The following is a 27016-nucleotide window of genomic DNA, read 5'->3' on the forward strand; positions in this document are numbered from 1 at the left end:
TTAGGGTGGACTGGTTGGATCTCCTTGTAGTCCAAGGGACTCTCAAGAGTCTTGTCCAACACCACAGTTTAAAAGCATCAATGCTTTGGTGCTCAGCTTCCTTTATGGTCCAAATCTTACATTCATCACAACTTCTGGCAAAACCACAGCTTTGACTGTACAGACCTTTGCGGGTAAAGCGATATCACTGCTTTTTAGTATGCTGTCTAAGTTTGTCATAGCTTTATTCCAAGGATCAGCATCTCTTTTTTCACAGCTGCAGTCACTACCTCCAGTGATTTTGGAGCCCAGGAAAATAAAACTTGTCACTGTTTTCAATGTTTCTCCATGTATTTGCCATGAAGTAATGTAATGGGATGTCATGGTCTTCGATTTTGTGATCTGTACATACCATATCAAGACCATCCCTAGGAAAAAGAAATGCTAAAAGCTTGTCTGAGAAGGCCTTACAAATAATTTACAAAAGAAGAGAAGGAGGAGGCAAAGGAGAAAAGAAAGACATACCCATCAGAAGGCAGAATTCCAAAGAATTGCAAGGAGAGATTTTTTAAAAGGCTTCCTAAGTTATCAGTGCAAAGAAATAGAGGAAAACAACAGAATAGCTAAGACCAGAGATTTCTTCAAGAAAATTAGAGATAGGGAGGGAACATTTCATGCAAACGTGGGCACAATAAAGGACAGAAATGATATGGACCTAACAGAATCAGAAGATATTAAGAAAATTTTAAAAGAATACATAGAACTGTACAAAAAAGATACGAATGACCCTGATAATCACAATGGTGTGATCACTCACCTAGAGCTAGACATCCTGAAATGCACATCAAGTGGGCCTTCAGAAGTATCATTAGGAATAAAGCAAGTGGAAGTGATGGAATTTCAGTTGAGCTATTTCAAATCTTAAAAGATGACGCTGTTAAACTGCTGCACTCAGTATGCTAGCAAATTTGGAATAATTAGCAGTGGCCACAGGACTGGAAATGTTATATTCATTTCAATGCAAAAGAACGGCGATTTCAGAGAATGTTCATCTCCCACACAGTAGCACTCATCTCACATACTACCAAAGTAATTTCTCCAAGCAAGTCTTCAATAGTACATGAACTTTGGTTTTCCGTATGTTCAAGATGGATTGAGAAAAGGCAGAGGAACCAAACATCAAACTGCCAACATCCATTGGATCATAGAAAAAGCAAGAAAAATGATGAAAAACACCTACCTCTGCTTCATCAAATTTTCAAAAGCCTTTGACTGTGTGGATTAAAAAAAAAAAAAAAAAAAAAAAACGGGAAAAAAAAAAAAAAAAACAAAACCAGTGGAAACCTTACAGAGACTGGAATACCAGACCATCTCATTTGCCTTCTGAGGAATCTGTACACAGGCCAAGAAGCAACAATGAAAACTGAACATGGAACAGCAGACTGGTTTCAAATCAGGAAAGGAGTATGTCAAGGCTGTATATCGTCACCTTGATTACTTAACTTATATGTAGAGTACATCATGAGAAATGCCCAACTGGGTGAAATACAAACTGGAATCAAGATTTCTGGGAAAAAATATCAATAACCTCAGATATGCAGATGACACCACCCTCATGGCCCAAATTGAAGATGAACTAAAGAGCCTCTTGATGAAAGTGAAAGAGGAGAGTGAAACATCTGGCTTAAACTCCCCCTTCAGAAAATGAAGATCATGGCATTTGGTCCCATCACTTAATGGCAAATAGATGGGGAAACAATGGAAACAGTGAGAGACTTTATTTTTAGGGGGCCCCAAATCACTGCAGATGATGACTACAGCCATGAAATTAAAAGATGCTTGCTTGTTTGAAGAAAAGCTATGACAAACCTAAACAGCATATTTAAAAGCAGAGACATTACTTTGCTGAAACAGTTCAGTATAATCAAAGCTATGATTTTCCCAGTTGGCATGTATGGATGTGATAGTTGCACCATAAAGAGTGGTGAGTGATGAAGAATTGATGTTTTTGAACTGTGGTGTTGGACAAGACTCTTGAGAGTCCCTTGGACTGCAAGGATCTCCAACCAGTCAATGCTAAAGGAAATCAGTCCTGAATATTCATTGGAAGGACTGAATCTGAACGTGAAGCTCCAATACTTTGGCCAACTGTGGTAAAGAACAGACTCATTAGGAAACACCCTGTTGCTGGGAAAGATTGAAGGCAGGAGGAGAAGAGGATGACAGAGGATGATATTGTTGGATGGCATCACTGACTTGATGGACATGAGTTTGAGCAAGCTTCTGGAGTTGGTGAAGGACAGGGAGGCCTGGCATGTTGCTGTCCATGGGTTTGCAAGGAGTCGGACATGTCTGAGCGACTGAACTGAATTGAACATATCCCATAGCAAATACTATTTGTAATTGGCATGTTTCTCCAGAAAGACTGGGGCTCCCTAAGGCCCCAACACTTATCCCCAGTCAAGTCTGCACCCAGGCACAGAAGTCAGTGCCTAGCATTCACAAGGCATTCAGTGAGTTCTGATTGGAGGCGGGCCTCCATTTTGGTAGACATAGAGGAGCAAAGGACAAATTTATCCTCCTGTCTCAAACAACTCCTAAATAGATAAGATAAATGAAAGATTAGTTTTTTACATCAAACATCTGGCAGCAGAGAATGGATTCCTGGCATGTGGGGAGTGGGGAGCAAGCAAGGTGAGTTCTACAATTGCCCCAACTCTAGAAATAATTTCCAACACATACATGGAGGGGGTATCTAGGCAGAGACTAACCATCTCCTCAAGAAGAGAGATTTGAGACTCTAGATAGTTAAGAGTTCACAGGAGAAAGCTACACAGATAGAACTGTGGGAAGGTACAGATGATACCCCTCCAGTTTTCAGTGGAGAGTTGATAGTACTGGTCAGAATTATCAGGAACAACCCTTGAGCCTCAAGTAGAGCCAAGTCTAATTGTGTCCTCACCCACCACAGTGGAAATTATTCATAATTCCCATGACATCTGTAGGGCCTTGAAGACAATATTGTCTTGCTAGTGGGGAATAATAAACCTGGTCTAATGGCTGGTCTCATCTCAGCTTAAAACCTGAACAGCAAGCCTTCAAAAAGTACAACTGTTTCCAAGAAATTAACAGTGTTTGCAAACAGTGCCAGGAATAATTTGTAATTATTAAAAAGCATCCAGCATTCAAAGGGTAAAAATGGCCACATTCAATATCAAATTTAAAATTTCCATATAAACTGTGAAAGTATTTGTCCTAGTTACTTCACAATATTGTAAAGTAATTATCCTCTAATTAAGATATATAAATTTAAAAAGAAATGAATCGCCAGTCCAGGTTCGATGCATGATACTGGAGGCTTGGGACTGGTGCACTGGGACGACCAAGAGGGATGGTATGGTGGAGGGAAAAGTGAGGGGGGTTCAAGATGGGAAACACGTGTATACCTGTGGCAGATTCATGCTGATGTAGGGCAAAACCAATACAATATTGTAACTTAATTAATCTCCAATTAAAATAAATAAATTATTTAAAAATGCTCTGATTAAAAAAAAAAAAAAAGGAAGAAAAAAACTCCAGATGTTCAAAGAAGCAAGAAAATATCCAAAAATGAAGGAAAAATCAATGGGTAAATACACGCCCAATCACTACAAACAAATCCGGATGATATTTGCCAAGTCTTTCACATACACCAGTGAAAAACTGCTTCCTCCTCTTTTGTACATCTGGCTCTTTTCAACCAACCATGGCTCTTGTGCCACGTCCTGGAATCTTGGTCCTCTGTCACTTGCAGTGATGTCCTTGTTCCATCAGTATATTGTAAAGTAATTATCCTCAAATTAAGATGAATACATTTAAAAATAAAATAAAATAAAATGTCAAAAAAAAGAAAAAGAAAAAAGTTCAGGATGAGCAAAGCAGCAAGAAATTATCCATAATGATGGAAAAATCAATTAGTAAAAGCACAATTAAAAATATACATTACATAATTAGCAAAGAAGGACATTAAAATGTTTACTACAACAATAATCCTTACGTTCATGAAGCTGAAGTATATTAAGAATATTTAATAGAGACATGGAAAATAGTAATGGAAAGAATGTGGGAAAAAATTAATTGCCCATCACAGAACTTTGAAAGAACTTTAAGAATACTAAAATGTATGTAGATGGAATTCAAAAGGAAGTTAAAGAAAGGAGAATAGAGAAAATAACTTCATAATTACTGGCTAAAAAGTTTCCGGATATGATGAAAGCTTTAAACTCACAAACACAGAAGCTCAAGTAACTCAAGGACAAGAAGTATGACAACTATAAAAGGGCACATCATAATTCTTTGCTTAAAACAGTCAACCAAAGAAAAGTAAGCAGAAGGAAAAACAGACACAGCAGAGCAAAAAATGGGAATGACAGCAGATTAGGCATATGAAACAACGTTAACCAGAGGACACTGGCACCACATCTTAGAGTGATGAGAGAAATAGAATTGACACAGAATTCTATACCCATGAAAAATACATATCAAAAACAAGATAAGATACTTTCTCAAACGTACAACAACTAAAAGACTGCATCTCCACCAACAGACCAATGTAATAAATGTTTTATGAGAGGTCTGAAGTCAGAAGGAATTTAAACTGAAGGGGAAATCTGGATATACAGGGGGAAGGAACAGTAACCCAAATGATCAACATGTAATATATATTAAAAGATAATTATAATGACTTTCCCAGTGGTCCAGTGGCAGTTAAGGATCTGCTTTCCAATGCAAGGGATGCTGGTTTGTTTCTTTGCCAGAGAACTAAAATTCCACATACCACTGAGCAACTAGGCCTGCATGTCTCACATAGACTTTACACGCTGCAAGTACTGAGCTTGCCCTGCTCAAATAGAGAGTCCTTACCAGAAGGAAGATCCTGCATGCCACACTAAGACCCAACACAGCCAAAAAAAAAAATATATATATATAGTTTAATAATTATTAATAATTATCATAATTAATAGTGACAGATGGGAAATTTAAAGATGCATACCATGGATCTATAAACTACTTGAAAAAGTTACAGATAATAAAGTGACAAAATCCATAAAAGGGAATCATAAAAACTACTCAGTCACAAAGAAGTCAGGGATAAAAAGAGACATGGGAAGAAAGAACATGGGGCAAACTGAAGATAAAGAGCAAGATGATCGAATTAAACCCAACTAGAGTTAACCCCTCAGATGTGAACCCAGACTGAACATATACCACAGGCCCCAGATGACAGCAGATCCCCATACATAGCACTCTGCAGCCGAAACAGAGCCTGGCAGCACCAAAAGTTTATATGCAACAGTAAATCAGAAACCTTCAATTGTATGAAATATATCCTCTGTTTATAAAGAAATGGCATTAGAAATCAATGTTCAGTGGACAGAAGAAGAAGATGCTAGCATAGTGCGGACCTTCCCCCCTTTACTACTCTAATTCTTTCCAGGAAGGAGCACACAAATTGACAGGACTTACATCTCTCTAATACTAGATATACTTGACCTGGGACACATGTTCAATTTTCATGGTTTATTCTCCTTTCTTTGCTCATACTGAGCAACAGAGACTGCTCCTCTAAACCACAGCTCAATCACTACAAAAAAATTCAGATGATATTTGCCGAGTCTTTCACATAAACCAGTGAACACTTGTTTCCTCCTAATTTGCACTCCTGGCTCTTTTCAACCAACCACATTTCTTGTGCCACGTCCTGGAATCCTGGTCCTCTGTCACTTACAGTGATGTTCCCATACACTGGGCCTCAATTATGCTCAATGGAATTCCTATACAGAGTGGCCATAATACATGCAGAAATGGAAACAACAGGCAGCTCCTTACTCACCTCTCTTGTTCATTCACTACATACAATCACTGAAAACCTGTGTAGCAAGTCTGTTACAAACAAACCTTCAAGTTGAAATCTTTCAAACATGTTAAACTGCATTTTAATGTGCAATCACATCACTTAGTTCACAGGTCTGACACATATTGTTGTGGGCACATCCCAAACAAGTGGGTGTGCTTTTGTGTACTTTACTGTACAGAACTGTATGCAGTACAATAAGTGTTAGTCACTCAGTGGGGCCTGACTCTTTGCGACACCATGGACTGCAGCCCACCAGGTTCCACTGTCCATGAGATTTTTTTCATCAAGGATACTGGAGTGAGTTGCCATTTCCTTTTCCGGGGAATCTTCCCAACCAAGGGATTGACTCCAGGTCTTCTGCACTGCAGGCAGATTTTTACCGACTGAGCTACAAGGGAAGCTGATGGAGTGCAATAATAAAATATTTTTATTTCAAGTCTACAATGTCAAAAAGAAAGCATAAATGCAGTGGTAATATAGATGATACTACTGTTCTATTTTAAAAAGTGTGCATAGTTGCTCAGCTGTGTTCAACTTTGGCAACATATGGACTGTAGTCAGCCAGGCTCCTCTTGCCATGGGGATTCTCCAGACAAGAATATCGGAGTGGGTTGCCATGCCCTATCCAGGTACTGCAAGATTAAAAATGTTTCTTTTATTGTTTGTGTTTGTTTTAATGTATTATTTGCATGAAAACTATCATAAAGCTTTTAAACTGCAGTAACATATAGCCATTTGTCTTAGTTGGCTGTCTAAGTAACTTTGCTGAACTTATGAAGAAATTGGGATTTTTGAACACGCTTTTGAAATGTAACTTGTTCATACACAGGGGGCTTACTGTCCTGCTAAGACTTGTGGATCCATAAGTAAGCGCATTCCCTCCAGGTCCAAGGAAGTCACATTCTTGGTTGGGATTTTAGAGGAAAGGTGAGCTCTCCATAATTCTAGCAATATCAGTCCTTCAAAATACCTTAATCATGAGAAATTAATATTAAAGTAGAAATAGTCATTGTGTTTCTACACACTTCTAGAAAGTGTTGCTAATTGCTCAGTACTGAATCTTGTAATGCTGGTGACTAGATGGTAAAGTGATGTGAACAGAAGTAAGGAAGGTGAGACAGGTAGGTCAGAATGTGAGGTAACAAAGACAAGGTATTTAGAAGCTGAAGAATTGAGAGAGATTTGAGGCGTGAGTTGGAAAAGCAGTTTTCAAAACAAATTGGGTCATGTGGTATGTATAATCCTCACTTCAGTCCTTAGAAGATCTCTACTGACCAGTCTGTCTTTTTTTTTTTTTTTTTTCTGGAGCACACTTCAGGTCCATCCAGCTGTCTCTCATTGCTGCTCCTTCCTCCTGTCTCCCACACTGTGCTCAGCTGTTTAGCCTAATATATTCAGAAAAGGTTTGTTCTTTAAAGAAGACATTGCTGACTGCCTACAAAATGATCTATTCTCTGCTTCTCTTTCAAAACTGAAAATAGTTTGTTATATAGCCATGAGCCCAGTAGCTACAGGACTGCATTTCCTACCCACCCGTGCTCTTGGTCATGACTGGTGACTGAGATGCAAGCACACCTGTAAGAGGGATTTCTTGGAAGACTGCTTTCAAGGAGCTGATTTAGCTGAGAGATGAGTCTCTTCCCCTCCCTACCTTCTTCCTAACTGCTCCCTGGATTTTAGTTGTGATGGCTGGAACTCCTGCAGCTGTATTGAACAATCATGTAAAGTTGGAGATGTATACCACCCAAGGTCTGGCTGGCCCACCTCCAGCTTTGTTTCAGTGGGAGAGAAAAATCAATTTTATCTTGCTAAATTTATGGTTGTGTGAGTATTTTGCAATGTGCATTCAAACTAATCTTGATACTACTATGTGTTTAATGTGATATATCTTTATTATTTTGTTGGGTTTAGTGAATATATTTATATTTTACATTTCTCTTATTTTTTATTGAATGAACTGTTTAAGCAACCATAGGTATACCTAAATTATATAACTGCAAAATTATAATTATAAACATATTTTCCTATAGATTTTTCATCTTTATACTTTCTTGTTTCTTTTCTTTCTTGTTTTCTCCATATTTGTGCAGCCTGGGCCATTTCCTCTCTTATAATCTAATCCATATCCATATCTTCAGGCCAAAACAGGCTGAAAGCTGTGTGGAGAGAACCAAAGAAGAATGAATTATGGGGGCATGAATGAAGCCTGGTAGCCCTTCTTACTCATCATGAGAATTCTCTAGTAGGATCACATTCCCTTGCCCTTCTGTAGATCCACCACCTCCAGGTTTGCCACGACCATGGAAGATACTTCAGCCCGTGAAATTTGAGTAGAAGTGATATGTCACTTCCAAATGGAAGTATTATTTTTCTGTCCCACTAGCTGGAATGTACATGTAATGACAGGGGCTGGAACAGCCATCTTAGACCAGAGGTAAGTGGCACAGGTGGAAGATGTAACAAGAAAAAAGTGGGTCCTATTTCTTTGGAGAGACCTACACTAATATTATATGAAAGAGAATTGAAATTGTATTGTACTTAAGACAATGTTATTTAAGGTTCAACTACAGTAGTTGAACCTGTAACCTAACACTCATCATAGAATAACTGATCTTTGTGTTAGGCTTGCCCTGGCATTAGAGTTTGGTATAATGAGATAAGATCTACTGACATATACTTAGAAGTGAGTCAAGTGACAGCCCTACCCTCTGGAAGCTGTGGGCTAGTGTGGGTTTCAGAAACTCAAACAAGAACAACGCAACATGATGCTTTAGGAACATTTGGGAGGGGAAATCTAAATTAGTCCTGGTCTCACAAGGTTGCTAGAAGTAGCGGAAAATCCTCTATTGGTCTCCTTAAAAATCGGCCATGGTGCCAAGTTTCATGTAAATGTTACGCATTTCAAATTCTTTCCAGAGTGTTTTCCCTTTTGATCCAATGCTTAAGATATGCGTTTGAGACCTGACTTGGGAAGATTTCAAATGCTCTAGGGCAAATAAACCAGCGGGCCACAACTACTGAGACTGAGTGCCCTAGAGCCTGTGATCTGCATCAAGAGAAACACAGGATTGAAAAGCCAGTATACTGCAATTACGGAGTAGCCCAGCTTGCTACAAATAGAGACATCCTGAGCAGCAATGAAGACCTAGTGCAGCCAAAGTTAAAAAAAATTTAAAAAAAAGGGAAATTAATAATAACACAAGAATTGTGGGAGACTTTAATATCCCACTCACACCTATGGATAGATCAACTAAACAGGGAAATAACAAGGAAACACATACTTTAAATGATACAATAGACTGGTTAGACCTAATTGGTATCTATAGGACATTTCACAACAAAACAATGAATTTCATCTATTTTTGGAGGTGCATTAGAACCTTCTCCTAGATAGATCACATCCTGGGCCATAAATCTAGCCTTGGCAAATTCAAAATATCTGAAATAACTACAAGCATCTTTTCTGGCCACAATGCAGTAAGATTTGATGTCAATTACAGGAGAAAAAAAACATTAAAAATGTCAACATATGGAAGCTGAACAACACACTGCTGAATAACCAACAATTCGCAAAAGAAATAAAAAAGGAAATCAAAATATGCATTCAGTTCAGTTCAGTTCAGTCTCTCAGTCATGTCTGACTTTTTGTGACCTCATGAATCGCAGCATGTCAGGCCTCCCTGTCCATCACCATCTCCCAGAGTTCAATCAAACTCACGTACACCGAGTTGGTAATGCCATCCAGCCATCTCATCCTCTGTCATCCCCTTTTCCTCCTGCCCCCAATCGCTCCCAAATCAGAGTATTTTCCAATGAGTCAGCTCTTCCATTGAGGTGGCCAAAGTACTGGAGTTTCAGCTTTAGTATCATTCCTTCCAAAGAACACCAGAAATGAATACAAATGAAAACACAACAACCCCAAAACTATGGGACACAGTAAAAGCAGTGTTAAGGGGAAGGTTCAAAGCAGTACAGGCTTACCTCAGGAAACAAGAAAAAAGTCAAATAAATAACCTAACTTTATACCTAATACAACTGGAAAAGGAAGAAATGAACAACCCCAGGGTTAGTAGAAGGAAGGAAATATTAAAAATTAGGGTATAAATAAATGCAAAGAAACAAAGGAGACCATAAGAAAAATCAATAAAGCCAAAAGCTGTGTTTTTGAGAGGTTAAATAAAATTGACAAACCATTAGTCAGACTCATCAAAAAACAATGGGAGAAGAATCAAATTAACATAATTAGAAATGAAAATGGAGAGATCACAACAGAAAACACAGAAATACAAAGGATCATAAGAGACTGCTATCAGCAACTATATGCAAATAAAATGCACAACTTGGAAGAAATGGACAAATTCTTAGAAAAATAACTTTCCAAAACTGAACCAGGAAGAAATAGAAAATCTTAACAGACCCATCACAAGCATGGAAATTAAAACTATAATCAGAAAATCTTCCAGCAAACAAAAGCCTAGGACCAGACGGCTTCACAGCTGAATTCTGTCAAAAATTTAGAGAAGAGGTAACACCTATCCTACTCAAACTCTTCCAGGAAATTGCAGATGAAACAAACTACCAAACTCATTCTATGAGGCCCCCATCACCCTAATACCAAAATCAGACAAAGATACTCATTCTATGAGGCCATCATCACCCTAATGCCAAAACCAGACAAAGATGCCACATATAGGCCAATATCACTGATGAACATAGATGCAAAAATCCTTAACAAAATTCTAGCAATCAGAATCCAACAAAATAAATAAAGATCATATATCCTGACCAAGTGGGCTTTATCCAAGGGATGCAAGGATTCTTCAATATGGGCAAATCAATCAATGTAATACACCACATTAACAAATTGAAAGATAAGAACCATATGATTATCTCAATAGATGCAGAGAAATCCTTTTAAAAAGTCCAACATCCATTTACGATAACACCCTCCAGAAAGCCTCAATAGAAGGAACATATCTCAACATAATAAGAGCTATATATGACAAACCCAAAGCAAACATTATCCTCAAAGGTGAAACATTGAAAGCATTTCTTCTAAACTCAGGAATAAGACAAGGGTGCCCCCTGTCATCATTACTATGTAACATAGTTTTGGAAGTTTTGGCCACAGCAATCAGAGCAGAAAAAGAAATAAAAGGAATCTAGACTGGAAAAGAAGTAAAACTCTCACTATTTGCAGATGACATGATTCTCTACATAAAAAAACTCTAAAGACTCCACCAGAAAATTACTAGACCCAATCAATGAATAGAGTAAAATGGGAGGATATAAATCAACACACAGAAACCCTTTGCATTCCTATGCACTAATAATGAGAAAATAGAAAAGAAATTAAGAAAACAATTTCATTAGCCATTGCTATGGAAAAAATAAAATACATAGGAATTTATCTACGTAAAGAAACAAAAGACTTATATATAGAAAACTATAAAACACTGGTGAAAGAAATAAAAGAGGACACTAATAGATGGAGAAATATACCATGTTCATGAATCAGAAGAATTAATATTGTGGAAATAAGTATACTACCCAAAGCAATCTATAAATTCAATGTAATACCTATGAAGCTACTAATGGTATTTTTCACAGAACTAGAACAAATAATTTCACAATTTGTATAGAAATACAAAAAACCTCTAATAGCCAAAGCAATCTTGAGAAAGAAGAATGGAATTGGAGGAATCAACCTGCCTGACTTCAGGCTCTACTACAAAGCTACAATCATCAAGACAGTATGGTACTGGCACAAAAATAGAAATATAGATCACTGAAACAAAATAGAAAGCCCAGATAAATCCACACATCTATGGACACCTTATCTTTGACAAAGGAGGCAAGAATATACAATGGAAAAAAGACAGACTCTTTAACAAGTGGTGCTAGGAAAACTGGTCAACCACTTGTAAAAGATTGAGACTAAGACGCTTTCTAACATCATACACAAAAATAAACTCAAAATGGATTAAATATCTAAAAGTAAGACAAGAAACTATAAAACTCCTAGAGGAGAACATAGGCAAAACACTCTCCGACATAAATCACAGCAGGATCCTCTATAACCCAACTCCCAGATTATTGGAAGTAAAAGCAAAAATAAACAAATGGGACCTAAATAAACTTAAAAGCTTTTGCAAAATGAAGGAAAATGTAAGCAAGGTGAAAAGACAGCCTTTGGAATGGGAGAAAATAATAGCAAATGAAGATACTGACAAACAACTAATCTCAAAAATATACAAGCAACTCGTGCAGCTGAATTCCAGAAAAATAAACCACCCAATCAAAAAATGACCCAAATAACGAAAAGACATTTCTCCAGAGAAGACATACAGATGGCTAACAAACACATGAAAAGATGCTCAACATCACTCATTATCAGAGAAATGCAAATCAAGACCACAATGAGGTACCATTTCACACCAGTCAGAATGGCAGCGATCCAAAAGTCTACAAGCAATAAATGCTGGAGAGGGTGTGGAGAAAAGGGAACCCTCTTACACTGTTGGTGGGAATGCAAACTAGTACAGCCGCTCTGGAGAACAGTGTGAAAATTCCTTAAAAAGTTGCAAATAGAACTGCCTTATGACCCAGCAATCCCACTGCTGGGCATACACACTGAGAAAACCAGAACTGAAAGATTCACATGTACCCCAATGTTCATTGCAGTACTGTTTATAATAGCCAGGACATGCAAGCAACCTAGATGTCCATCAGCAGATGAATGTCTAAGAAAGCTGTTGTACATATACACAATTGAGTTTTACTCAGCCATTAAAAAGAATACATTTAAATCAGTTCTAATAAGGTGGATGAAACTGGAGCTGTTTATATAGAGTGAAGTAAGCTAAAAAGAAAAACACCAATACAGTATACTAACATATATATATGGAATTTAGAAAGATGGTAATGATAACCCTGTATGCAAGACAGCAAAAGAGACACAGATGTATAGAATGTACTTTTAGACTGTGTGGGAGAGGGAGAGGGTGGGAATGAATTGGGAGAATGGCATTGAAACATGTATACTACCAGGTAAGAAACGAATCACCAGTCTATGTTCGATACAGGATACAGGATGCTTAGGGCTGGTGCACGGGGATGATCCAGAGAAATGATATGGGGTGGAAGGTGTGAGGGGGGGTTCAGGAATGGGAACTCATGTACACCCGTGGCTGATTCATGTCAATGTATGGCAAAACAAATACAGTATTGCAAAGCACAATAAAGTAAAAATAAAAATTCAAAAAAAATGGGAAAGACTAGAGATCTTCTCAAAAAATTAGAGTTACCAAGGGAGTATTTCATGAAAGATGAGCTCAATAAAGGACAGAAATGATATGGACCTAACATAAGCAGAAGATATTAAGAAGAAAGGGCAAGAATACACAGAGGAACTGCATGAAAAAGATCTTCATGACCCAGATAATCACAATGGTGTGATCACTCATATAGAGCCAGACATCCTGGAATGTGAAGTCAAATGAGCCTTAGAAAGCATCACTATGAACAAAGTTAGTGGAGGTGATGGAATTCCAGTTGAGCTATTTCAAATCCTGAAAGATGATGCTGTGAAAGTGCTGCACTCAATATGCCAGCAAATTTGGAAAACTCAGCAGTGACCACAGGACTGGAAAGGCTCAGCTTTCACTGCAATCTCAAAGAAAGGCAATGCCAAAGAATGCTCAGACTACAGCACAATTGCACTCATCTCACACGCTAGTAAAGTAATGCTCTAAATTCTCCAAGCAAGGCTTCAGCAATACATGAATCGTGAACTCCCTGATATTCAAGTTGGTTTTAGAAAAGGCAGAGGAACCAGATATCAAGTTGCCAACATCCGCTGGATCATGGAAAAGCAAGAGAGTTTCAGAAAAACATCTATTTCTGCTTTATTGACTATGCCAAAGCCTTTGACTGTCTGGATCACAATAAGCTGTGCAAAATTCTGAGAGAGATGGGAATACCAGACCACCTGATCTGCCTCTTGAGAAATCTGTATGCAGGTCAGGAAGCAACAGTTAGAACTGGACATGGACCACCAGACTGGTTCCAAATAGGAAAAGGAGTAAGTCAAGGCTGTGTATTGTCACCCTGCTTATTTAACTTCTATGCAGAGTACATAATGAGAAACACTGGACTGGAAGAAACACAAGCTGGAATCAAAATTGCCGGGAGAAATATCAATAACCTTAGATATGCAGATGAAACCACCCTTAAGGCAGAAAGTGAAGAGGAGCTAAAAAGCCTCTTGGTGAAAGTGAAAGAGGAGAGCGAAAATGTTGGCTTAACACTCAACATTCAGAAAACGAAGAACATGGCATCTGGTCCCATTACTTCATGGGAAATAGATGAGGAAAAAGTGGAAACAGTGTCAGAATTTATTTTTTAGGGCTCCAAAATCCCTGCAGATGGTGATTGTAGCCATGAAATTAAAAGACGCTTACTCCTTGGAAGAAAATTTATGAGCAACCTAGATAGTATATTCAAAAGCAGAGACATTATTTTGCCGACTAAGGTCCGTCTAGTCAAGGCTATGGTTTTTCCTGTGGTCATGTATGGATGTGAGAGTTGGACTGTGAGGAAGGCTGAGCACCGAAGAATTGATGCTATTGAACTGTGGTGTTGGAGAAGTCTCTTAAGAGTCCCTTGGACTGCAAGGAGATCCAACCTGTCCATTCTGAAGGAGATCAACCCTGGGATTTCTTTGGAAGGAATGATGCTAAAGCTGAAGCTCCAATACTTTGGCCACCTCATGGGAAGAGTTGACTCTTTGGAAAAGACTCTGATGCTGGGAGGGATTGGGGGCAGGAGAAGGGGATGACCGAGGATAAGATGGCTGGATGGCATCCCTGACTCGATGGATGTGTGTCTGAGTAAACTCTGGGAGATGGTGATGACAGGGAGGGCTGGCTTGCTGAGATTCATTGGGTCGCAAAGAGTTGGACACGACTGAGCGACTGAACTGAACTGAACTGCACTGAACTGAACCCCCTGAGGAACAGCACAGATGTGTTTTGGAAGGATGGTGTGCCACAGCGCCTCCTGGTGCTCTAGCTTAGTACTGGGGCTCATCTGAAGATGTCAGGTGGGATGTTGGGGCTGGGGCTCCTTCAGGAGGCAGAATCCCTGGGCAACACAGGCCCCACCCAAGAGAAGGCACTATCATCCTCAAGTCTTTGTCTTTGTGACTGGGCCCAGAAATTACCAAGTGGCAGGTAAACATCCATTTCTGTGTCAAAAATGTGTCGTTAGTTTGAAGGAGATTGTTCCTTCTGAGGAAAAGGCAATGGCGACCCACTTCAGTACTCTTGCCTGGAAAAACCCAAGGATGGAGAGGCCTGGTAGGCTGCAGTCCATGCGGTCGCTATGATTTGGACACAACTGAACGACTACACTTTCATTTTCAATTTCCTGAATTGGAGAAGTAAATGGCAAGTCACTCCAGTGTTCTTGCATGAAGAATCCCAGGGATGGGGGAGCATGGTGGGCTCCTATCTATGGGCTTGCACAGAATCAGACATGACTGAAGCGACTTAGCAGCAGCAGCAGCAGCAGCAGCAGCAGCAGATCCTTCTGAACTAAGTGAGCACCTCAGTTACAGGTGAAAAGTGAACCATCACTGATCAAAAAATAGAACCAACTGCAAAGCAATTGTGAATCCCCAGGCAGAGGAATTCGGTTTCCACAGATACAAGAACCACAGCAGTAGAAAGTTACTGAACCCGTCTTCCGTGTAAGGCCATAAGAATCTAATACAGTGCTTGCAGTTTTTAGATTAGAAAAGGGCTTATTTTGTCTTCAAGAATGCCCATGCCAGCCTGAGAGATAGGGAAAGAATAAATATATGTCAAATGAAGGAGTCACCTGTGTGATGTTGATTGGATGTGGTCTGAGTACAGAGGGAGTGGCTGGGGTTGATCAAGAAGGACCTCCTGGAGAAAGGGATGCTAAGGCTGGGTTTGAAGAGATTACAGAGCTTTTCAAATGAAGACACCAGGACTTCCCTGAGTGTCTAGTGGTGCTGGAGGCCCAGTCGTTATGCCTCTGGGCTTCTCATGCAGGAGGTACCACTTCAACGCCTGGTCATAGAACTGATATCCTGCATGAAATGTAGCACAGGAAAAAATATCAAATGCAAGTACCTCTGTGATCAAAGGCTGTGAGCTGCATAGTGGTTAGAAATTGATCTCAAAGGATATGTAACACCCAGAGGGAGGCAGCAGTGTGGGAATAGAGGGTAGCCAGTTCTGTACTAACCCACTCTCTCCTTCTCCCTGTAGATATTCTCTGTGGGTAACATTACCATTGAAACACCCCCTCAGAAATTCCAGGTTATCTTTGACACAGGCTCATATGACTTGTTGGTGTCCTCCCTCTTTTGCCTCAGTCCAGCCTGTTGTGAATACAGACACCTCCTACACGGACCATCGTTCACTTGCCGTGCCGCCCTGTATCCACTCTTGGCACCTGATGACACTCATCTCTTGTGTCTGCAGCTATACAAGTTAGGTTCAGACATTACAAGTCTTCCACCTTCCGGCCTACCCAACAGACTTTCAGCATTGCCTATGGATCTGAAAGCATGAAGGGGTTTCTTGCTTATGACACCATTCGGGTAACGTGTAAAGAGAAGCTGAGTTAGGAGTGGCTATGGAGTGATACCTGCTTGCAAAACAGATTCAGGACCATCTGGGAGGACCCTTCCTACCCTGTCTCCCACAGATATTGGCTATCTTACCCACAGGATCATGTCTCTGGGGAGGCAGTGCCCATGGTGACACACGAGCAAACAGATTAGCTAACCCAGAGAGTGACTTGAGGTGTGGACTTGCAGCTCCTCTGCCCATGAACAGTTCAAGGTTCACTTTGCTGGGAGGGAGAAGAGGGGATAAAAGCACCCACATATATTCACAAACTGTTCCAGGCACTTTCAGGTAATAACTGGTTTAATCCTGCAACAACCCCACAAGCAGATGGTCTGATTAGCTCATGAGACATATGAGGAAACTGAGGTACAGACAACAAGGGCCTTGCTGAGGTCACACATGTGGTAAGTGGTGGAGCTGGGCTGACTTTTCAGGACTGCAGTTGCTGTGGGGTGTTTGGGACAGGATGAAACTTATCCGGGGACCCTGGGGGCATTCAAGGGCTTCAAGTATTCAGAGTGGAAAACTGGAAGCCAGAGATATCAGGGGGCCTGATAAATGAGTTCTCACTCTAGGGAACCTTTGAGAGTCTAATAAAACCTATGGCCTGCCTCTCAAAAAGTACTTGAGTAGTCCCCCCCCCCCCCCCCGCCACCTTTCTCTTTCATACACACTCACAGAAATACACACATATCCCCAAAAGTGAATTTCCCAGGCAGTAATTTCATAGAGCCCTGCAAGCAAGATTGTGTTTTCAGCTTCTGTCTTCCTGGACAGTTGCAGAATCCACAGCGCCTTACAGAGAATGCAGTTCATTCCTGTCACTGGGTCATGCCAAAGAGAAGGCTATCTTGCTCTCGATCATTTTGTCCACAAGGTGGCAGCAATGGGTCCTGGCCTGACTCGGTTGCCCCACCTGGACAGAAGCCACAAGGCCAATTTGACTCACTCAGGTGGTGTTTTTCAGAGGGACAGATGTTTTAAAATTCACAGCTTCTCTTAGATGGAACCCAAATTCCCCTCCCAGCTTGGTCTAAAAATCTGAGGTCCACCGAAAACACAGCCCAACCTCAATTCTTCCTTGAGGATCTAACAGCAATGCACCCCAGCCCACTCCTAGCCCCACTTTATATATCTGTAAATGGGAACACTCTTCTCTCCCACAGATTGGGGACCTTGCAAGTACTGACCAGCAGTTCGGTCTAAGCATGGAGGAATACAGCTCTCAGGGTATACCTTTTGAAGGCGTCTTGGGCTTGAACTACCCCAACATATCCTTCATTGGAGCCATCCCCATCTTTGACAAGCTGAAGAATCAAGGTGCCATTTCTGAGACTGTTTTTGCCTTCTACTTGAGCAAGTAAGTCTGAGATGAACAATCCCTTTCTCCAAATTAGCTGTAAGATGCTTCTAGTTGCATGAAAATTATAGAATACTTGATAAAAAAAGTATCCTGAGAGATAATTTAACCCAGGATAACTATGGCCCCTGGGCCCTACCTGGTATCACCACTGGTTTTTATAAATAATGTTTTATTGAAACACATTCCTGCTCCTGGGCTCAAGAGCAGTAACTTGGTCTAGGGGGGTGAGTGAGGAGGAAGGCTAATGGAAGACAACAGGAAACAAGTTGGAGGCAAAAGCAATATGATTTGCTTATGAATTTGATAAGGAAGGAAGGAGAGGGATGGTAGATATCTTTCCTTCCTAAAGAATTCCACTGGGAGCCCACGACCAGCTACCCAATTTGTAGAAGCCAGTGAAAAATGAAAGTGTGGGACACAGAACAAACATGTGGGACTCCTTGTTCAAGAAATATTAGTCATTTTAAGACAGGGAGAGAAGAGGTGGGGTCTCTTCTGAGTGTGGGGGCCTTTGGACAGTAGAGGTCACAGGCCAGTAGAGTCAACTCTGGGTGACCTGAACCCACATACTTAGCACTCCCAGGCTTTGATTTTCCTGAAAAATGACAAGCTAGACAAGGGGAAAGCAAAAACTCTTCAGCACCCTGTCATCTGAGAATTTCTGAGCACACAGGTAGCAGGAGGTCTTGGGCCTCTTCAGAAGACATAGTGGGTGGAGCCCAGCCATGTGACTCAGCTTCTAACCTCCTCTGTGCTACTCATTAGCCAGTAACTGACCTCAGTCTGCTTTTCAATCTCTCCTAGCCTCGATTTTTGCATCGGTAAATGGAGACTTTATTACGGCCTTGATGGGTAGACAAGCACAAACACGAGCTCTCAAACAGTGCTGTTGTTACTGTCCTCCAAAGATCTCCCCCTCTTTTCTCTTTACAGATGCAGAGGAAGGGCAGTGTGGTGATGTCTGGTGGGGTGGACAAAGCCTACTACCAGGGAGCGCTCAACTGGGTACCATTGATCCAAGTGGGAGAGTTGCGTGTACACATGGACCGGTAAGCCTCTCCCTCTGAGGGTCAGCCCAAGTGATGCTCCACATCTGTACACGGACACAGGCAGACACACACACACGGATTATCAGACACATAGTGACACAGATATATACACCACCCACAACGACACAGACAGACACACAGACACATGGAAACACACAAGCAGACTTATATAAACAGAGACACATATAAACATACATAGCTAGTCAGAGATACAAAAGCACAATTAGAGTCACATACAAACACATATACAAACAAACGCATAAACACATAGATGTGCAAACAACCCACGGGTTCATAATCCTCAGGCCTTCTAACCAGGGCTCTGACCAGGGTCCTAAAAGAGTCCAGAGAGGTCTGTGGAGCTGGGAGAGGGCTGCACCCACTGCCCTGTGAGGCGTGGAGCATGGTTAGAGGACTCTACAGTGTGGTGAACAGAGGATCAAGAAGGATTACATCAGCCTGAACAGAGTTATAAGATGAAAAACTGTCCAGGGCTACCTGAGACCAAGGAAATTCTCAGTAAAGATCAATGTAAGTTTAAAAGCAGGAAAAGTCCTGAGAAAATGGGGGAAACTGGTCTCCTTAGGGAGCAGCTACCCAGCAGTGGAGAGAGGTTGGCTGTAGTCTTAAGACTTGAAAGCAACTAATAAAAAAGTCATCCCAAGTTCTAGGGCACAGAGTGGGGCAGGGGCTATAACAGAGAATCAGGAAGGTGGAATCGAGGAGTGACCTGAGAACAAGAGGCATAATTGATAAGATTCTGTGTGATACCCTCAGACTAAAACTGACCTCTCCTTTGGAATTTCTGTGGGCTAGTCATGTATTTCCTGGCCAGGGTCTCAGGGTCTGAGCTGCTTGTAGGAGCAGTGCTGGGAGACACCCTCTCAGAGGCTAGCCCCTCTCTCCCACCACTATGAGAATCTGCTGTCCCCATGAATCTCCATCTTCACTCTGTGGTTGACCCATTATTTGTTCCCCACCAGACACAGCTCTCTGGATGTTTCTCATTCATTATTTTCACAGTCTTCATTCACTCACCAAACAGACAAGCATTGGACATCCACTGTGTGCCAGGCACTTTAGGGAGGCAATGAGAATAAAACTTGCCCTCACATCTAAGAAGGCAAATGCAGAAGAAATGACATGCACACATAGTGAATTCTGTCGCAATTCACTATGTGTGTGTCTCATGAGCATGTACCAAAGTCACAATTCACTATGTGTGTGTGTCATTTCTTGTGCATCTGCCTTCTTAGATGTGAGGGCAACATAGTGAATTATGACTTTGGAACATGCTAGACATGAGAACCAGAGAAGGCAATGGCATCCCACTCCAGAACTCTTGTCTGGAAAAATCCCATGGATGGAGGAGCCTGGTAGGCTTCAGTCCATGGGGTCACAAAGAGTCGGACACAACTGAGCGACTTCAGTTTCAGTTTTTACTTTCATGCATGGAGAAGGAAATGGCAACCCACTCCAGTGTCCTTGCTTGGAGAATCCCAGGGATGGGGGAGCCTGATGGGCTGCCATCTATGGGATCACACAGTCAGACACGACTGAAGCAACTTAGCAGGGACAGATATGAGAAGGGTCTACAGAAAGTGGCCAAGACAGGAGACTGATAAACACCGAGGGAAAGACTTCCCTGAATCAATGACAATTAAGCTGGAATCTGGAAGATGAGAAGAAACTTGCTAGTCAAAGGGGAAAGGACTCTTCTAGGAAGGAAGACCAGCTTGTCTCAAGATACAGAATATCCTGGTGTATTCAAGTACTGCATTCAAGGATGTCAAGGAAGGTGCTGTGTTGAGAGCAAGGGAAAAGAATCAGTGCAAAAGATGGAGGGTTATTTAGGAGACAGTCTGGAAGGGGGCAGCTCTGGGGAGACTAAGAGCAGCCTTGATGCCCGCTTTGTCACACTGTCTCTCAGCATCTCCATGAAAAGAAAGGTTATTGCTTGTTCTGGTGGCTGCAAGGCCCTTGTGGACACTAGGACATCACTGATCCTTGGCCCAAGAAGACTGGTCAATAACATCCAGAAGCTCATTGGCACCATGCCACGGGGTTCCGAGGTGAAGGATCATGCCCCAGGGTCACTCCCAGTCTCCACACACAAGAAATCTCCAGGGCCAACCTCTCTCCCTCTCTCTCTAACAGCACTACGTTTCATATTTTGTGGTCAATACCCTACCCTCTATTATCTTCACTATCAATGGAATCAAATACCCAGGGCTAGTTCTAGCCTACATCCTCAAGGTGAGGGGAGAACCCTGAGGGGTGGTTTTTTTTTTTTAATTTTTATTTTTACTTTATTTTACTTTACAATACTGTATTGATTTTGGTTTTGCCATACATTGACATGAATTCGCCACGGGTGTACATGAGTTCCCAATCCTGAACCCCCTCCCACCTCCCACCCCATATCATCTCTCTGGATCATCCCCGTGCACCAGCCCCAAGCATCCTGTATCCTGTATCTAATGTAGACTGGTGATTCATCTCTTACATGATAGTGTACATGTTTCAATGCCATTCTCCCAAATCATCCCACCCTCTCCCTCTCCCGCAGAGTCCAAAATTCCATTGTATACATCTTTGTCTCTTTTGCTGTCTCACATACAGGGTTATCATTACCATCTTTCTAAATTCCGAAAATATGTGTTAGTATACTGTATTGGTGTTTTTCTTTCTGGCTTACTTCACTCTGTATAATTGGATCCAGTTTCATCCACCTCCTTAGAACTGATTCAAATGTTTTCTTCTTAATGGCTGAGTAATATATATAATAGAACTGCCATATGACCCAGAAATCCCACTGCTGGGTATACACACCGAGGAAACCAGAAATGAAAGAGACACATGTACCCCAATGTTCATTGCAGCACTGTTTATAATAGCCAGGACATGGAAACAACCTAGATGTCCATCAGCAGATGAGTGGATAAGAAAGCTGTGGTATATATACACAATGGGGTGGTTCTCAAATAGGAACTTGCAGGAACCCTTGGGCTGCGGCTGGAAGGAGGGCGCCCTCAGCAGGCCATCCCGCACTATTGCAGACGCTGCTGAGCCCTGTTGCTGGGCCAGAGCCTGCCACAAAACCAACCCTTTAAGAGTAAAGCACCGTCTGGGACACTGATCATCCTGAAATAAATGTGGAGACGCCACAACATGCTGGCATATTGGGAGTCACAAGGAGAGGGGAACACTATGGTCCTCAGTCCTCAAAGAGCTTCAGTTCAATCTGAAACCTCAGATGCGTGGACACAAAAGTCAGCTCTAGCGGTCCCTGAAACAGGCCATGTGAAAAGGAGTGAAAGGTTGTTGTTGAATCACACAAAGACCCCGGGATTCTTGGCCCCCAGAGCAGAAGAATTCAATCTGGGGCCAGAGACGAGGCTTGGTCTTGCAGAGCTTTTGTGTAATAAAGTTTTATTAAAGTATAAAGGAGATAGACAAAGCTTCTGACATAGGCATCAGAAGTAGGGAGAAAGAGTACCCACTTGCTAGTCTTCAGCTGAATATTATATGGTCATCTGCAGTCTGTTAAGGAGAAGGCAATGGCACCCCACTCCAGTACTCTTGCCTGGACGGAGGAGCCTGGTGGGCTGCAGTCCATAGGGGCGCTAAGAGTTGCACATGACTGAACGACTTCACTTTCACTTTTCACTTTCATGCATTGGAGAAGGAAATGGCAACCCACTCCATTATTCTTGCCTGGAGAATCCCAGGGACAGTGGAGCCTGGTAGGAGGTTGTCTATGGGGTTGCACAGAGTCAGTCATGACTGAAGCGACTTGGCAGCAGCAGCAGCAGCAGTCTGTTAATGAAAGAAAGGAATGTCTTAAAACTCAGAATGGCACCAGGCCCCTCACCCATAAGATGCATTTTGGGATAATCTTGGAACCAAATGGTGCATCCTGGGCCATAAAATGATTAACTTGAATCTTGAAGAAAGGTAGATCTCCATACAAATTGTTTAATTTACATAGATTAGAGGAACAATATCTGAATATACCATACTGGTTTGTCAAGTAGGTTCTGAGCCAAGAGGTGCAACCAACTTGAAGACAGAGTTTAAGGTAAATGCATAATACATTTAGCATAGCTTAAGATAAACATTTCCATAAAAGAAATGTATTTGTTATCTCTAGGTTTGAGAATAGTTAACTTCAGGTGAAATCCGGTGTCATTATGGCAACAGAATATTTTAAGAGACCTACTTTTAAATTTGTATAGAGAAGGAAAAAATATCACTAGTTTGTTTCCTTCTGCCACTTAAGAGAGATAAAATTGTCTGACACTTGCAGGCTATTTCCTCCGTTTGGAGACCCCTGGACTTCCTGCCTGTTACACTCTCAGAAGGATGACTGGGGACATTCCAGTGTGCTCTCCTACCGTAGGGATTAACAGTCTCCCTTCCCTTCTCGCAGTTTTCATGGAATGGATGATAAATTACATGGTCACCCTAGTTCTCAGATGCATCTTCCCCTTGCTAAGCCCGGGTGCTCCTTTTGTGAGTCAGGCTACCCGACCCCTCTATGGGGAGGCTGGATGCTAATGTGAATAAAGCATTCACAGTGACTGCTTAGCCCCAGCACAGGGTGAAGGCTTCATGTCACCTCCCTGTGGGAGTTCAGAGCTGGCTGATGGGCTCAAAGAAGGCTTAGAGGAAGGGAGGGAATTTCAGGAATTCTAAAACTGTAAACTCATGGAGCCATGTGGAGGGTTGCTTGGTTCTGGGCAAAACTGTACTGGATTCCATGCAAATGGCATCCCAAGGTGCTCTGCACTGGGGCACTGGGGACTTACTAGGGGTGATGAGGGCTACGGACTGGCTGGTGGGGATGGGGAACAAGAGTAAGTTACCCAACCAAGCCTGGAGTGGCCAAAGAGGCTGAGTGTGGGCCGAAGGAAGCTTCCCAGAGTTCCTGAGTTAACTCTTCAAGAACTTGTTGTGGGCGCTACTCTATTTAAGATGGATAACCAACAATGAGCTACTGTGTAGCACAGGGAACTCTGCTTAGTTATATGACAACCTGGGTGGAAAGGGTATCTTTGGGACCAGGATACACAGATACATATGGTTAAGTCCCTTTACTGTCCACCTGAAACTCAGAATATTGTTAATCAGCTATACTCCAATACAAAATAAAGTTTTTCCTTTTTTTTTTTATTTTAATAAAGTATGGATTGTGGGGATGCAGGAGGAGAACCGGCATTCTCTGCAGAATAAACAAGGAGCAGGAGTCAGAAGGAAAGAAACAGGGAGTGAGGAGAACTATGGACAATTTTGTTCTTTTCTAAAAAATTTATTGAAGTAAGGCTGGTCTTCAGTGTTGCTTTGAGTTCTTCTGCACAGCAATGTGACTCAGTTACACACAGGAAAATTATACATTTGTCTAAGAATGTGTATTCTTTTTCCTGTGGTTTATCACTAAATATTGAACATAGTTTCTTACGCTCTACAGTAGGACTTTGTTTTTTATCATTTTGTTGTATCCCCAAGTCCTAGTCCTCCCCTACCTGGCACCGTTCCTCATGACAACTGTGTGTCTTGTCCCGTTTTGGTTTTGGATGAACTCTTACATCCCCTGCTGCTCATAAAACCCCTTGATAGTTGCCAAAAGAGGGAAATAAAACCAAGAATTGTGCTGGGTCTGAATATTGGCAGGAGTCGCAGGTAAGAGCTCAGGGTGACTGATGTGTGTTTCTGATTCCCCAAGATTCTAGAGGCCACTGCTCTACCACCTTAAAAGAGGACACAGTGAGTATATCTACAGAGACCTGGATCCTGGGCGATGTCTTCCTGAGGCAGTACTTCTCGGTTTATGATCAAGGAAATGACAGGATTGGCCTGGCACAGGCAGTGTAAATGGTTAGTGTGGCTCAGAAATCAGTAAGACTGCTCTGAGCAAATACTCACTCACACTTAGGGCACTCTCACCCAGGATGCTGGTGAACTGTATTCGGTGGGCTGCAAACCCTATTCTCATTAAAGAATAAAAGGTTTCACTCGTAATGGTGGTGAAACAAATGGGTGTCTCTGTTTGAGTCTGGGAGGTGTACAATGATTGGGAAGGATCTAGAACACAGTCTGAGTCACAGACGAGAGGAGCCCAACTTCAACTGGCTTCAAGGAAAGGGGAAACTCATTGAAATGGTTCTGGGAGTCCAGGAAACAAGAATCACAGCAAATACAAAGATCTCAGTGACTGGACCCAAGAAATCAGAAGTCATCAGTTAGCACTTTCTCACCCTCGCTATTTCCCTTCTGTCTTCTTTGATGGTCTCAGCTTGATAACTTTCTTTCTTAAGTCTTCTACACCTAGTGAGGGAGTCCAAGCTACCTGCCCTAGGGTTTTATATCCTGAAGGCATCTCCTAGTAAAGAAAGAAGCTCTGAGCCATTAGAGCTCAAGGGTGTTCTCTGAATGACGCACCTCAGTTCACATGTACAGCCCTAGATCAGGCAGCCTGGCAGGGCAATGGGTCCTATGATTGGCTTTATTGGTCATTGGCCCTGACCCAGCAGCACATATGATTGGTAATTTCCTCCAGAACTACATGACTGAAGCTGGGGAGAGGCAGCCCCAAGGATACCAAGGGGTGGGGGGGATGATCTAGGCCATGGAAGAGTTTGTGATGACCCACCAACTCCACCACCTCCTCATTCAGAGGAATTATAAGGGGTAATGAAATAGACCCTCTTCGTCACATCTCAGATGATCTTATCACTGGGCTTCTTCTCCAGCAGATTTTGGGTGAGGTACTACATGCAGAGCTGGTTCCCTTTTGTTCCCACAGGCCAGTCACCAGCTCTCTGCCACATATGCCTGCTCTGTCCTTTCCAGTCCTACTTGGTAAGTGGTGTTGCCAGTGGATCGCTGAGCCATCCTCCACCTCCAGGGCCCAGAATGCCCTTTCCTTGGCCTCCAATGCTGCTGGGGAGAATGCAACGCATGTATTGGGGGACCCAGGGTACACGGAGACTTCAGCCTTTCTGAGCTTCCTCCAGAGGTGGAGCTACAGACTTTGCTTGGAGCTGCCATGGTTAGGCACTTTTGCAATGGAAGCATCTGTTCTTTCCACCTGGAGACCGTCAGTAGATCCCTCAGCTAAGACAGAAGGGGTCATAAGTTGATTTCCTTTCAGATTGACTGGTTTGACCTCCTTGTTTTAAAAAGGGCTCTCAAGAATCTTGTCCAGCATCACAGTTTAAAAGCTTAATTTTTTGGCATTTACACTTTCGTATGGTCCAGATCTCACATCTGTACATGATTACTGGAAAAACCATAGCTTTGGCACTACAGAACTCTGCAGCAAAGTGAGTCTCTGGTTTTTAATACACTGTCCATCTTTGGCATTTACACTGTCGTATGGTCCAGATCTCACACCTGCACATGATTACTGGAAAAACCATAGCTTTGGCACTACAGACCTCTGCAGCAAAGTGAGTCTCTTGTTTTTAATACACTGTCCAGGTTTTTCATACCCTTTCTTCCTTCCAAGGAGCAAGTGTATTTTAATTTTGTGGCTGCAGTCAAGGTCCATAATGATTTTGGAGGTCAAGGAAATAAAATATGCCACTGTTTCCACTTCGCCCTCATCTATATGCCATGAAGTGGTGGTACTGGATGCCATGAATGTGGAGTATTTTTTGTGAATATTTTTTGAATGTTGAGTTTTAAGCCAGCTTTTTTCATTTCCTCTCTATCAATTTGCGTTTAGTTCTTTGCTTTCTGCTATTAGGGTGGTTTCATCTTTATATCTGTGGTTGTTGATATTTCTCCGAGCAATCTTGATTCCATCTTGGGATTTATGCAGTCCAGCATATCGAATGATCTTTCCTACATACAAGTTCAATAAGCAGAGTGACAATGTATACCTTGTCAAGCTCCTTTCCCAATTTTAAATCTTTTAGTTGTTCCGTGTCTGATTCTAACTGCCATTTTTTCACCTACATACAGACTTTCAGGAGACAGGTAAGGTGATCTGGTACTCCCATTTCCTTAAGAATTTTCCACAGTTTGTTGTAGTCCACACAGTGAAAGGCTTTAACATAGT

The 27016-nt window shown here is 41.8% G+C and overlaps 2 protein-coding genes across 2 annotated transcripts in view; one reads left to right on the forward strand and one right to left on the reverse strand.

The window, feature by feature from the left end:
* The window catches only part of LOC101103278 (pregnancy-associated glycoprotein 1-like), a 32300-nt gene extending 7475 nt beyond the window's left edge, over positions 1–24825 (forward strand). Inside the window, exons 2-9 of the mRNA XM_027959656.3 lie at positions 16174–16291; positions 16390–16508; positions 17706–17899; positions 18811–18951; positions 20882–21023; positions 21109–21207; positions 24158–24221; positions 24677–24825. Coding sequence (XP_027815457.3) covers positions 16174–16291; positions 16390–16508; positions 17706–17899; positions 18811–18951; positions 20882–21023; positions 21109–21207; positions 24158–24221; positions 24677–24825 — 1026 coding nt within the window. The remainder of the gene's footprint in view (positions 1–16173; positions 16292–16389; positions 16509–17705; positions 17900–18810; positions 18952–20881; positions 21024–21108; positions 21208–24157; positions 24222–24676) is intronic.
* The window catches only part of PAG3 (pregnancy-associated glycoprotein 3), a 928325-nt gene that overhangs the window by 867121 nt on the left and 34188 nt on the right, over positions 1–27016 (reverse strand).

The sequence above is a fragment of the Ovis aries genome, unplaced genomic scaffold, assembly GCF_016772045.2.
Source record: "Ovis aries strain OAR_USU_Benz2616 breed Rambouillet unplaced genomic scaffold, ARS-UI_Ramb_v3.0 scaffold_87, whole genome shotgun sequence".
NCBI classification, from domain to species: domain Eukaryota; kingdom Metazoa; phylum Chordata; class Mammalia; order Artiodactyla; family Bovidae; genus Ovis; species Ovis aries.